General features: G+C 36.7%; 1 protein-coding gene across 1 annotated transcript in view; it reads left to right on the forward strand.

Annotated features, from left to right (window-relative positions):
- PREX2 (phosphatidylinositol-3,4,5-trisphosphate dependent Rac exchange factor 2) overlaps positions 1-14,056 on the forward strand; it is a 299,116-nt gene that overhangs the window by 150,080 nt on the left and 134,980 nt on the right. The window contains exons 18-21 of the mRNA XM_029923458.1: positions 276-424; positions 4,512-4,597; positions 10,855-10,991; positions 13,769-13,886. Of these exons, the coding sequence (XP_029779318.1) occupies positions 276-424; positions 4,512-4,597; positions 10,855-10,991; positions 13,769-13,886 (490 nt within the window). The remainder of the gene's footprint in view (positions 1-275; positions 425-4,511; positions 4,598-10,854; positions 10,992-13,768; positions 13,887-14,056) is intronic.

Here is a 14,056-nt window from a genome sequence, read left to right on the forward strand (position 1 = left end):
TGGAAAGAGGGCCTCAGGAGGAGTAGAATGTTAAGTCATAGAAGAAGGGGGTGGATCTCAGTACAAATGGATGATCAAATTTTAAAGTAGGTCAAAGAGAATGATAACTGTGTTGTCTCCCCCACAGCTCTGTTGTGTGAAATTGTATAAAAATGTTGCAGATGTGTTAAAATGTCAAAAATCTGTAAGTTCTGGGTCTTTTCAGCTTCTGATTCTGTGAAAAAAAATAGATTCCTTATTAAAATATAATTTGACTTTTTTTTGCTATTTCTCAGATGGCTGGCATGGAAGTTGGGAAAAAGATTTTTGCTATTAATGGTGACCTAGTTTTTATGAGACCTTTCAATGAAGTGGATTGCTTCCTGAAATCATGCTTAAACAGCAGAAAGCCTCTAAGAGTTCTTGTGAGCACAAAGCCAAGGGAGTAAGTTGTATGATTAATGTGGGATTCTTTAAAATTATACAGAGATGAGTAAAATAGAAAAGCTAACTAGGTACATGTCAAGAATTAAGTATCTTATTGCTTGGAACATTTAAACCTCACCAACATCACGGATACCAGTCTTTAAATGATGGGGAAAACTGCTTTGCTTATAATGCTAATGCTTGCTACTCAAATCAGGTAGTTTCAGCAGAAATAATTCTTTCTTTTTGTGGCCCAAATTTTCCTAGTCTGGGTTGGGTTGAGTTTGATTATAAGTGAAGAAAACTAGTAGAACACTTGATAATAAAGAACTGCATTCCCCATGTTCAGCTCTGAGAATTTCAGGTCTATTAGTTGGTTCGATACCATTTACAATTAAATGTTTATAAGAAATGGAATCATCGCTGGTGAAATACACTTGTATGCGTGCTTGTAGTTAGTACTATGTCCATTCTTAAAAAAATAGTCTATCCATCTACCTATGATTAGAAAAATTCATGTTGATGATAGCAAATTGAGAGTATAGATTTTTCTGAATGAAGACATGTTTATTATAATCATATCACTCATAAATAATCATTGTTATTTTTTGAAATTCAGATAGTTGATTTTTCTAATATTAATGCAGATTTATACAATCTTATGTTTATAAAATGGGATTGTGCTTTATAATCTGTTTTTTTTTAATTAATAAAATATGGATATTTTATTAATAATAAATTATGGATATTTCTTGGAAGATATTGGATTTTCTGTAAATCACTTCTGGTCTAGTGTTCCCATGTCACATTTCCATCATTTGTTTAACCAAATAATTAATCAGTATAATCCATATCAAGCTCTTAGCATAATGTCTATTTAAAGTACTATAATTATATCAAAGTTACTGTTTCAAATTTCATTTTATCATTTATTAATAGTGTTAAACAACTTCATTAATTTTCAGGTAAATTAAGGTTACCACTTTAAAAGCAAAAGGTTTATTTTAAGTGCTTATGAAAATATTATTAATATATATATTATAGTATTCTTCCCTGCCTTAATATATGTATATATATATTCAGCAATAGCTGGGTCCACTCTTTATCTTAGGGGTTGAAATGTGATGCAGTGAGCTAGATTTTTGTAGCATTAACTCAGCCAGGTTGCTGCTAAAACTTACCCAGGAAAGAGTGAGATGACTCATTAAAATTATTAATTCAGGAAGACTTTGGGCTGGAGGGCAGAGAATAACCGTAATGATGTCTTCTCCCTAAACCTAATTTTGATCTATTACTCCCTCTTTATCCAACCCAGTTTAGGGTAAGACTCACCTCGTTCCTACCTCTGGACACTCTGAGGACACTTAAAAGGAAAAGGATAGACTAGAAAGGCATTAGAGTGTAATAGTTCAAGGCAATCATTAGTAAACATAAAGGTCCTCCTATGGCCCCACTGCCCCCTGATTTAATCCTGCAACTAGTGAGTCACTGATCCTGGACATTTCAACAGTCAGATCACTTCTGAAGTCCTTAACTTTAAGACTAAGTCGATACGGACAAATCCTCAGTTCCAGTACTAACTGTTAGATGAGCACCATTGGAACCTGGGGCCTCTGACTTCTTCCTTCAGTGTTTGTCACACAGTATCTGGAACCCAGTATTTCTGGTCCAGGTTCAAGCTTCTCTTCCACCACTTGCTTGCTTATTGTGTTGTTTCAACACCCTCATCCATTAAAAAATGGAGATGATAAGAATGCCTATATCCTGAAGATTCTAAGAATATTAGATAAATTTAGGTTAATAAAGAACTTAGTTATTCAGCACTAGTGTGTACTCCAGTGATGTTATCTGTGATGCTTACCTATTCCCTCATTTTATGTTTTTCCTGCTTATTACATCATTTTATATTTTATTTCAAGACTATGTTAAGGATACTCATTTTTTATCTTTTACTTTTATTTTGCTTGAAATCTATAGCTTTTCCTTTATGTCTTTATGCTAATAGGATTCTTATAAGTCATTCTCATATTTTCTTACCATAGCTACTTATACTTGATGTAGTGTCCTGGCTGGGGGTGGAAAAGGCAAAAATATGAGAGGTAAATACAAATGAAGTCTTCCTTTGAATCTGGCTGTATTTTCCACCTGGTAGCATCAAAGAGTTTTTCAAAAAGCTTTGTAGCAGATTATTTAGTGCACTTACTTCCTCCAAAAAATAGAGCATTCCTTTTGTATGAATTTAATTCTTCCTTTAATAGACAATATAGTGGTCACAGCAGGGAAACATATTTTCCGAAGATCATTTTATGAAGAGAGTCCTAGAAAAGACCAAAATGCATCTCATGGTGTTTTGTTCAAAAGTTTTAAAGAAATATATAATAATCTTGAAGATTATAGTCAACCTTCCGTAGCAATATTAGAAGGATAGAAGACCTTACTGAGAAAGAACTAAGAGACTGTTATGAATGCCTCACAATCCAAAAGCAGCAATAACTCACCATGGCATGAAAGCTCTAAGTCATTTCAGCAAAAGTGAAATCTCATTCATAATATATAAAAGCATGAGCTACTTCTATTTTTTTGTTTCATGCTCAGAAAATGTATTTATTCCCTTTTCTTTTCCTTAGATATCTTCCATTTTCATGTGTCTGTTTTTTTCTTGAAAGATCCTAGTAACAAGGTGCCAATGGAAGCACATAGAGCCTTAAACACCAAAAAGTATATATTTAAGGATAAAGGATAAATTAGTTCTTTGACCTCTATTCCAGCAATCTGCAGATCACGTCTTAGTATATAAACTAGTTCATAACAATACTTTCAAGTTTTCCTAGAATAGTTCACATTTCTATCACTGGATGCTGGTGTGCTTGCCTAGGTTATATTTCAGATAGCAATAACCAGGCTCTGCTGTCAGGCATAAATGCTGTGTGTGGCTTTCTCGAGTGTTCTAGGCACAGCATAGCTCAAACTGCTCTAGATGCCATTTTATAAGCTCTAAGTAAGTGCCACTGTACCTAACTTCAGACTCTAACGTGCCCTTGAAGTGCTGCCAACATTTTTTCATGATTAATTCATCATCTTTCAGAAAACACTTTTTTTTCTTGGGCATCAAGGGCTATCCATCAAAATTTATTGCACTGTATTCATTTGTCTTTGCTCTGGACTTCAATTTACGATACTCATTTTTCTTGTTATGATGTTCCGCCTTGTCTCATGTTCTCTGCTTCTCATTGTTGCTCTCTGATCTCTGGCTTCCTTCTGTGGAGTAGCTCACTTCTTAGTTCCAAACTGGATGTCCCTCACTGGTTTTTCCTAACAGTTTACTCCGCTTCTCCTTTCCTTCATCTTTTTTTCCATGGGGATTCGTTGAAAATACTTTTTTTCTTATTCAGGTTTTCCTTTTGATGTACTACTCTTTCAAAATTTCACTGAGTAAATGCTAAAGTTAATCACATTCTAAATTATTTTATTGTACTGTTTGACACATGTGTTCTTTATAACTAGCTTTTTTTTGTTATTCTTTGATGAAGTTCCCGATGGGCAGAAATGTATTAATTCTGTGTTTCTTTTATTACTTTTAACAAAGAAATGTCACAGTGCACTGTCTTCTTTGTAACAGTAAACAAAGGAGAGAAGCTTCTGTTTTATTGAATTGCCTACTAGTTCATAGCACGATGCAGGCAGTTTCCCAAAGATTTCTCTCCTAATCTCCACTGACACCCTGCAAAGTAAGTTTTAGCATCATCTTTCTATGAAAACTCAGGCTCAGAGAAGGTAAGGAGTTCATGCAAGTTATTCAACTATCAGGAGACTTAAATGAGGATTCAGAGCTAGTTTTATCTGACCCCAGAGCCTGTTCATTATTCACCATATACCACGCTGATGACTGTGCTCAACTGAGAAAGTCGGTCGTGCTTGGCTGCTGTGTGCCTTTGTGAGAGCATGCACCCTGTTTGTCTCCTGGTTTCTAGCCTAGTCGGTGTCATTCACACAGAACACCTTCAATACATATTTATGGAAAGAATGAATGAACATGTGGATAGTATTGTTTTAACCAGTTGTGTGGCATGATGAGTCATCTCACCTTGCTTTCTGATTGATTTTAGGACAGTAAAAATCCCAGATTCAGCTGAGGGACTTGGATTCCAGATCCGAGGATATGGCCCATCAGTTGTACATGCAGTAGGAAGAGGTGAGAAATCCATCCTACATGGAAACAGCTTTTTAGCATGTTTGGATATTGCTTGCTAAACAAAAATCTATTCAAAATATGCATGCTCATGGTGCTATGAATTTTCTCAATCCTGATTTTACTTGATGAGCTCAATGGTAGTATGTTCCTAAAACAATATATATATAGTTTTAAAATCTCTTAAATTGGGGCACCTGTGCAATGCCTGGATGGCTCAGTCGGTTCTGTGTCTGACTCTTGGTTTTGGCTTAGGTCATGATCTCACTGTTCATGGGTTTGAGCCCCATGCCGGGCTCTATGTTGGCAGTGTGGCTGCTCAAGATTCTCTCTCCTTCCCTCTCGGCCCCTCCCCACTTACTTTCTCTCCCTTTCTCTCAAAATTGGGGTGCCTGGGTGGTTCAGGCACTTAAGCATCCAACCATTGGTTTCGGCTCAGGTCTCACGGTCTGTGGGATCAAGCCCCACATCAGTCATAGCACTGAGCATGGAGCCTGCTTGTATTCTCTCCCTCTTTCTCTGCTCCTCTCCTACTTGCTCTCTCTCTCTCTCTTCCTCTCTCAAAATAAATAAATACACTTAAACTATTGAAAATTATCAGACATATTTATCATTGTTAAAAACTAGTAAGAGAGTGATGCCCCCCAATCTTGCTTTTCTACATGTTTCAGTTTAGTAAAAGGTATAATAATTGTAAGGTTTTTTATTTGTATTTTTATCTGGTGGCAAATAACTATATTTTTGACCATAATTCAAAGATGTGAGTGTTCAGGGTTAAGAATGATCTGTGTGCTTTAAAGCCTGTTACTATATGATTACGTCCAAGTATTTCTACAAATGAAGCATTTCATAAACCATAAAATTCATATAATAACTTATATTTGTGTTTTCTTGTCTTTTTGTTTGATAGGCAAATAAACCATTGATATCTCTTGTTATCATATGTATTTCAAATTTTATACTAACACAAGTAATGATTTAAGGGAACAACTATTAGATCCTACGTAGTATATAGCTTGCTGCTCTAGCAAGAAATCTCATTATAAGCCTAAGAGGCCATGTATTTATCTTACCAAGAGACATACATGCTTCCCATTACTAAGAAATACAAAATTTAGGGACGCCTGGGTGGCTCAGTTGATTAAGCATCTGACTTGATTTTGAGTCAGGTCATGATCTCATGGTTTGGTGAGTTTGAGCCCCGCTTGGAGCTCCGTGCTGACAGTGCAGAGCCTGCTTGGGATTTTCTGTCTTCCCTTCTCTCTGCCCTTGCCCAACTCACCCTATCTTGGTCTCTCACAAAATAAGTAAATAAACTTAAAAAAAAAAAAGAAATATAAAATGTAAAGCATCTTAACCCAAACATCAAACTGGAAAATTTTGAGAAGCATTGCTATCAGAATCCAAATTATCAAGAACAAACTAGCTAGATCTTTATTAGATTATAAAATTGCTTTCATTAGTGTATATATATGGCAAAAATGAATCTTATTTCAAAAACTTCTCTTTTCACTAGATTTTTAAACTATATTGACTAATAGACATCTGAACTCTTTCTAACAACTCATGAATATTATAAAACTGAAATATGGGATACATTTCATACTGAAAGGGGATAGTTGAAACATCAAATATCTTCTTCATTTTCACTAAGCCAAAAAAGAGTAAATCACATTATTGGTACTATAAAATAGCTGGAAACCTGTGTGAATCAAGTTGTTCCTCTGCCCTTATCACAGTGTCATTTGAAGAGCAGAGTTCTGTCTTTGGAGTGTAGTTGTAGGGTCAGCCCACATCTAGTTCCTATGCTTTTTGCTTCTGAAGAGTAGAAGTCAGAAAAGCTCATGCACTTTTCCTTTCAGATGTATATTAAATGAAAAAATATTATTCAAGGGTTTCCTTTTGCACTGTAATTTTTCTGTAAGACAGAAAAACTTTTTTCCCCTTTGTTCTTCTTCAGCCCCCTCCCATGACCACATACTACAATATACCAATAACTAAAGTTTTACCTTTGGAATCTAAAATTACAATATGGCAATTTGTTACTCCAGTCTCTTATCACCCGGATAGTTTCAGCTTTTTTTTTTTTTTTCATTCCTTTCGGACCTCCAGTCTTTGGACCTTCCTCTTCTTCTGGTAAGCGATATCCCTTCCTTAGCCAGCCTTATTCCCCTGGTAGGTCATCACATTCTTACCAGCATCACCAGGGTTCTCTTGTCATTATCCTTCAGATGCACCCTTGTCACCTCTTTTTAGCCTTGGATCAACATAGCCATCTTTTTTGCTGCTTCTTCTGGGTAATTGCGAAAAAACTATCATGGATGTGGTATTGGTGTCATCCCAGTTCACCATCCTGCCTTTTACTGGGCTTGTCTTACTACTCAGCAATCTTTTCATTTCTCAAATCACCTCCCTTTCTTTCTCCTCATAATTGCCTCCTGTCTCCCAAGATAAACTTCCTTTTTCACCTCACGGACAAATTCAGGATACTAGGCATGAAGCCCTCAGAGCTCTATACCCTTTTCAATCCACCCACACCTTTTGTTGGCTCTATCACCAACACCAGCTTTCTCCCACCATAGAGGAAGAGATCTTTTTTTCCTTTTTGTAGTTCAGGGTGAATCTTTCTACATGTGTTCTATATCACATCCCTTCAGATACCTATTCTGAAATGTTTTGCTGTCAGAGATCCCCATTCTAGAATTTCAACCTTTTCTCTTCATTGGATTATTATAGTACAGGTGGTGAACATGCTCAATTCTTTCCCATTAAAATAAACAAGGAAACAAAATTATCTTAACCTAGAACAACAAACATAAAATCTTTCCTTCTTCCTTGTTTTTCCATCTGGATCCTTGCTACTCAAAATGTGATCTGCAGACATGGCACTGGCATCACCTGGGATCTGGTTAGAAATGCAGAATCTGGGACACCTGGGGGCTCAGTTGGTTACGTGTCTGACTGTTGATTTCAGCTCACGTCATGGTCTCAACGTTTCCTGAGTTCAAACCCTCTTTGTCCCATCCTCCCCTCCTTCTCTCTGTCAAAACAAATAAGAAACTTTAAAAAAGAAAAAGATAAATGCAGAGTCTTAGGACCCACCCAGAACATACTGAGTCAGAATCTGCATTTTAACGATATCCTCAAATGATTTGTATGCACTCCCAAAGTTGATAAGCTCAGCCTTAGAATAATGCTCTAATAATTTCTATTTTGTCATGACCAAATTTCCTGAAATGCTGGTCTCTATTTTCAGCTGTGCTTCTTTACTTCCTATTTTAGGTTTAGCCCATTGCTATAGACATTTCTCCTCATCTTCCACCCATGTCCCCAAAGTCTGTCTTACAGAGTTATCATGGGCTTGAATGGAAAGTACAGTAGACACTGATAACCTTTGTATTAATTGAGCTTTTCTGTGGCATTTGTTTAAAACTGACTACTCCTGTTTGCTGAAAATTATTGTCTCTTGATTTCTGAGTTGACACTTCTCAGATTTTTCTCCTCTGCCAGCTTCCTTCATCTGTCAACGCCTTAACTGTTGGCTTCCTCCTTTCTTCTCTGCCTTCTTGTTCTCTGTTAGATGTCTTATTGATCCTCTTGCTGGAGATTTTTAAATCTCTATCTTCAACTTAGATCTCTTTTCTGAGTTCCATAGTCTATATTTATTTGTTTGTTTGTATATGTTTTAATGTTTATTTATTTTTAAGAGAGAGACAGAGCACAAGTGGGAGAGGAGAAGAGAGTGGGGAAGACAGAATCAGAAGCAGGCTCTGGTCTGTGAGCTGTCAGCACAGAGCCTGACATCTGGCTCAAACTCAGAAGTGGTGAGATCATAACCTGAGCGGAAGTGAGATGCTTAAATGACCAAGCCACCCAGGCACCCCTAGATTTAATTAGTGATTAAAATTCTCCACCTTAATGCCATTTGGGCACCTTAAAACTCTGTATTATGTCCAGTAATAATACTGAACTTGTCTTGCCTTCTGTATTCTCTTTATTTAAAGGACTCTGTTTACTCAGCACTGAGTCCAAAAGCAGAGGAGCGATCCTGGGGACTGAGCCTCTTCATAAGCTCCATCATAAGACAGCAAATACGTGATCTCATTCTCCCTTTTTGTAACAAATGCTACTTTAGTTCTAGCCTGGAAAAGTGCAGTAGATGCTTGTTGTGATTTTGATTTTTGACTTAAAATCCAATGATTTGTCCTTGGTTTTGGGGATCATGTCACTTCTCTGCTTAAAATTCTTAAATGCTTTTCCTCATGCATATATAGTAAGGTAGAGGCTCTTAGGTCCTCACATAAAGTATGCAAGCACTTTGCAACCTGGCTCAGCGTGGCTCTCCAGGGTCTTTACCCACATTCCCATTTTAAGCTCACACTAAACTGCTCACATGCTCCCAAATGTCCAGGTTATTTCTTGACTCCATGTCTTTTTTTTTTATGCTATTTTTCAATGGGGAATGTCTCTTTTCCCTGCAAGACTTACTTTAATCCAGAAAAAACACTTAATGTTTTGGGGAGTGAATTTTAGTGAGAAAAAGGTATACACTATCTTCATGAATATACTTATGTTCTCTAAAATGTTAAATAATTATGGGGAGCCTGGGTGGCTCATTCAGTTAAACAACTGACGTCAGCTCAGGTTATGATCCTGGAGTTCGTGGGTTTGAGCCCTGTGTTGGGCTCTGTGCTGACAGCTCAGAGCTTGGAGCCTGCTTGGGATTCAGTGTCTCCCTCTCTCTCTGCCCTATCCCTGTTTGCTCTCTCTCTCTCTCTGTCTCTCAAAAATGAATAAACAGGGGCAGCTGGGTGGCTCATTCGGTTAAGCAACTGACTTCGGCTCAGGTCACGATCTCACGGTTCGTGGGTTTGAGCCCCACGTCAGGCTCTGTGCTGACAGCTCAGAGCCTGGAGCCTGCTTCAGATTCTGTGCCTTCCTCTCTGCCTCTCCCTTGTTTGCACTCTGTCTCTCTCTGTCTCAAAAATAAATAAACATTAAAAAAAATGAATAAGCATTAAAAAGTTTTTAATGTTTAATAACTCCTCATGGGGGAAATTTCTTACAAAGAGAGGCTCTTCTAACATAAGTTTTATAATCATTTGTATTAATTATATTCATTGTATTTATTAATGGTGCTATATAAATGTTGACTGGCTCAGAACATCACATAATAATAATTGAAAGCTTCTGAAAAGTTTAACTCACTGAAACAATATGCCACTTCTATATTGAAATATATATCTATGCAAATAAATGATGGACAGTTGATGTTATCTGATTAATTTTATTCTCCACAAATTCTGTGGTTCCTTGACCCTTTGTAGATATCCTGAATGCTTATTTTACATAGAAAAGCCAGTCAATTGTAGTTGCTAATTGACTTGGTATTTTTAAGAATTTCTTTTAACTACTTGCCTTTTTCAAAATGAAAGTGAATATAGAATTGATGAATAATTATATTTTACACTTGAAACTAAAATAGTGCTGTATGTTAAGTATACTTGAGTTTAAAAAATAAAAAGAATAAGACTGAAATTTATAAAGTATTACCTTGTAATAAATGTTACTAAGAAAAATAAATGAAAGTGAATACTATTTTAATATTTAGAGATTTTTATAGAGTAAAGAAAGGTGGGTAGGGCATACATTAATGGCTTTCTCATTTTGCCTTTATATTTGTATATGTAGAAAATTAAGACTGATGAAACATTTGGAAGGGAAAATAAGTGATTAGCATTGTAAAGTCACTTTAAAATAGCCCATCAGAAGTGCCCAGGTGGCTCAGTTGATTAAGCCTCCGGTTCTTGATTTCTGCTCTGGCCATGACGTCTCAGTTTCATGAGTTCTAGTGCCCCGTAGGGCTCTGTGTTAGTGGAGCAGTCAGAGCCTGCTTGAAATTCTCTCTCTCTCCCTCTTTCTCTGCCCCTCCACCCCCGCCCATGCTGGGCTGATATAGCCTCTCAAATAAATAAACTGCCTCTCAAATAAATAAATTAAAAAAAAAATGAAAAAGTAACTAACATATCCCTTCAAACTAATTGTCAGGAAATGGGAGAATGTTCCATTAATCATGGTTTGAATGGCTGGTTTAGAAGTAGACAAATTTTGAGAAGGCATTATATCAGAACCAGATTTATCAAGAACATACTAGTTATTCTCTATTATATTTTAAAATGGCTTTCCATACCGTATGTGTGATAAAAATGAATCGCATTTCTAAAATTAGGTTTTGGCCATTTTCTTATTGGTATTTGAAGGGACTGTGGCTGCAGCAGCTGGTCTTCACCCTGGACAGTGTATTATCAAAGTAAATGGGATCAATGTCAGCAAGGAGACACATGCCAGTGTTATTGCACACGTCACAGCCTGCCGGAAGTACAGGAGACCAGTGAAGGTAAGCTGCCCTTTGGTTTATCTGGGTCTCACTGCAAACTTGCAGAGAAAGCCCAGGGGACACAACAGGATGGTGCCAGAGATGTTTGTGGTTTTTACTTCTAGGTTCACATTTAATCACAGCACTGTAAATCTCATGATGATTGTTTTATCCACATAATTAATCATAATCAATTATGCTTAAATGATTGCATTTTATTGTTACAGTATTATCACCTGTTTAAAATGTGCTCTGGGGGGGCGCCTGGGTGGCTCAGTTGGTTAAGTGTCCAACTTCGGCTCAGGTCATAATCTCATGGTCAGTGAGTTTGAGCCCCATGTCGGGCTCTGTGCGATGGCTCAGAGCCTGGAGCCTGTTTCGGATTCTGTGTCTCCCTCTCTCTCTGCTCCTCCCCTGCTCATGCTCTGTGTCTCTCTGTCTTTCAAAAATGAATAAATGCTAAAAAAAAAAAATGTTAAAATGTGCTCTGGTGTATTTTCATTTGCATTATTATATGAGTTTTCAGATAGTTACCTGTTTATCACATTGAAATCCAAAAGTCTGAATTGTTTTCTTGACCTTTGCAAATACTCTAGAATATGTAATGGTCATTGTGTGTCTGTGTGGGTTTTTATAGGGTCTGTGATTGCATTTTAGATATATTCATTTAAGTAACTGGATTTAGCTCTTTAAAAAACTACCAAAATGTACTTGTCATTGCTTAAAATTCTAACCACAATCTGCTGATTAAATTTCAAGTGCCGTAGAAAAATAAAATTAGAATCCCAGTTTATAAGCAAAGCTTATCCCATGAGGTACAAATAAATATTGGGTTATAAGAGAAAATTCTCTCAAATTAATTAACTAAATACAAAAGCAACTTTAGAGGAGAGGCTTTGTATTTTTTCTGCCATATGCAGTCAAGTACTCTTCCAGATTTGAGAATATGACTTTATGTCCAAACCAGAAAGAGGAAAGGTTATTTTCTCATAGGCCAGGACTGACATCCTATAAATTACTGAGCCTACAAGAAATTGAGCTCATCAGTTTTGCTTATTAATAAGGTCAAACTAGCATAGCAAATTGGAATTCACACATAGACTCATAGGTTATTCTGGTTGGCAATAGTTTAATAAATATTTATTGAACTATATCATTGAATGAATTTTTTTTTTAAAAAGACACTTCTGAAATTATCAAACCTTTCCCCATAAATCAGAATTTTAACAACTAACCATGTTGATTTGTGTTTCATTTCCCTTCATTTTCCTTGACTTCCTTCTTAGAGAGAGGTTGATTAGTAACATGATTAAGAAAAGAAATAAACAGAAATATTCACTCCGTGAGTAATCACATATCTGTTGCCACGAAACAGACTGTCCCAAAACTTACTGACTTAAAACAACAGTGATTATTTCTCTTGATTCTGCGGATTGACTGAGTGTTGGCTCCTTATGAAGGCACTGATATAGCCAAGTTCTGCTTGGAACAGCTGGGCTCGTCACCTCCCCTCCTTCATGGCCTTCCACTCCAGAGCCCTTCCGCATGGCCCACTTTTCCAGTCTAGCAGATGGCCCTTCCTGCATGGTGTCTGGATTTCAGGAGGGGATATTATAAGCGATCAACTCTATTCACGTCATGCTTGGAAAAAATCAGATCCCATGACCAAGCCTCAGGTCAGTGTGGGAAGGAGCTACACGGAGGCATGGATACCAGAGTGTGTGGTTCCTTAGGGGCCACAACACGCTACCAAGGTGTATTCTAGTGATCAAATATTAACTAACACTTTAATGATGTATAGCAATACAGTAAATAAACACAATTGTGAAGTTGACATGCAAAAAATGGATAATATAAATTATATCACACTTTAGTAGTGCAATTCAATTTATCATCTTACCTAAGAAAGGTATAAACTTCCAAGTAATGCAAACATGAAAGCATCTAGTCAGTAACCATTTCCTCTCTCTCATTTATCTAGATAAGATTGCAACTGCTATTTTAATTAAAAATAGGATGATTAATGAAATGGAAGGATTAAAAATAGTTACATCACTTGAGAACCCAATGAAGTGAAATATGTTCTTCCAATTTTATTGCTGGTTTGATTCAAAAAAAGCATCGCTGTATTAAAATATATGTGTTAGAAGAACATTTAAATGGTTTGTATATGGATAGATTATTGATTCTTCAGAAAACTGTCCATCTAACATTTACTTATTTAGAAATAGAATTTAAAACGTATTTTAAGATATACTTGAGGGATTTAAGTTAGACACTTGGGAGATACATCTTATTTACAAACATCTTTGGAAGGGGCGCTTGGTTGGCTCAGTCAGCTGAGCATCCAGCTCTTGATTTTGGCTCGGGTCATGGTCTCACACTTCTTGGGTTTAGTCCTTGAGTCAGCCTGCACACTGACAGCATGGAGCCTGCCTGGGATTCTTTCTCTCTCTTTCTCTCTCTCTCGCTCGCTCGCTCTCTCTCTCTCTCTCTCTCTCTCTCTCTCTCCCTCCCTCCCTCTCCCCCCGCCCCCACACACTTGCTTGCATGCTCTGTCTCTCAAAATAAATGAATAAACTTCAAAAAATTCAAAAACATCTTTGGAAGATAAAATTCAAGCCTAAAAATATTAGTTTCTTAAGCAATGTAATTGCCAACTGATGTTGATTTTCTCTCTCTTTCAAATTTTATTATCTTTAAATAAACTAGAAGAATAAATAAGATTGCCAACTCTCCTCAAGCAGGTTTCTGAAATGGATATGCATTTTATGGTTTCTTTTCCCTCCTCATTCCAGCAAGACTCCATACAATGGGTGTATAATAGCGTTGAGAGCGCTCAAGAAGACCTTCAGAAGTCTAACTCCAAACCCCTAGGAGATGAAGTAGGGGATGCACTTGACTGCAAGGTAGAAGGTAAGTTCCTTCTTTTTCTCCTTGATAATAGTTTAAAGTGTTGGGATTCGGAACCAATGGCCAAGAACAAATTCTTGAGATATCTTTGGTGCCAAAAGGTGGGGGTTTTTTTGTTTGTTTGTTTGTTTTTGCCTTCTTTATTTTTTTATTTTTTTTCAATAATATTTTAT

Source organism: Suricata suricatta, chromosome 15, assembly GCF_006229205.1.
Source record: "Suricata suricatta isolate VVHF042 chromosome 15, meerkat_22Aug2017_6uvM2_HiC, whole genome shotgun sequence".
Taxonomy (NCBI): domain Eukaryota; kingdom Metazoa; phylum Chordata; class Mammalia; order Carnivora; family Herpestidae; genus Suricata; species Suricata suricatta.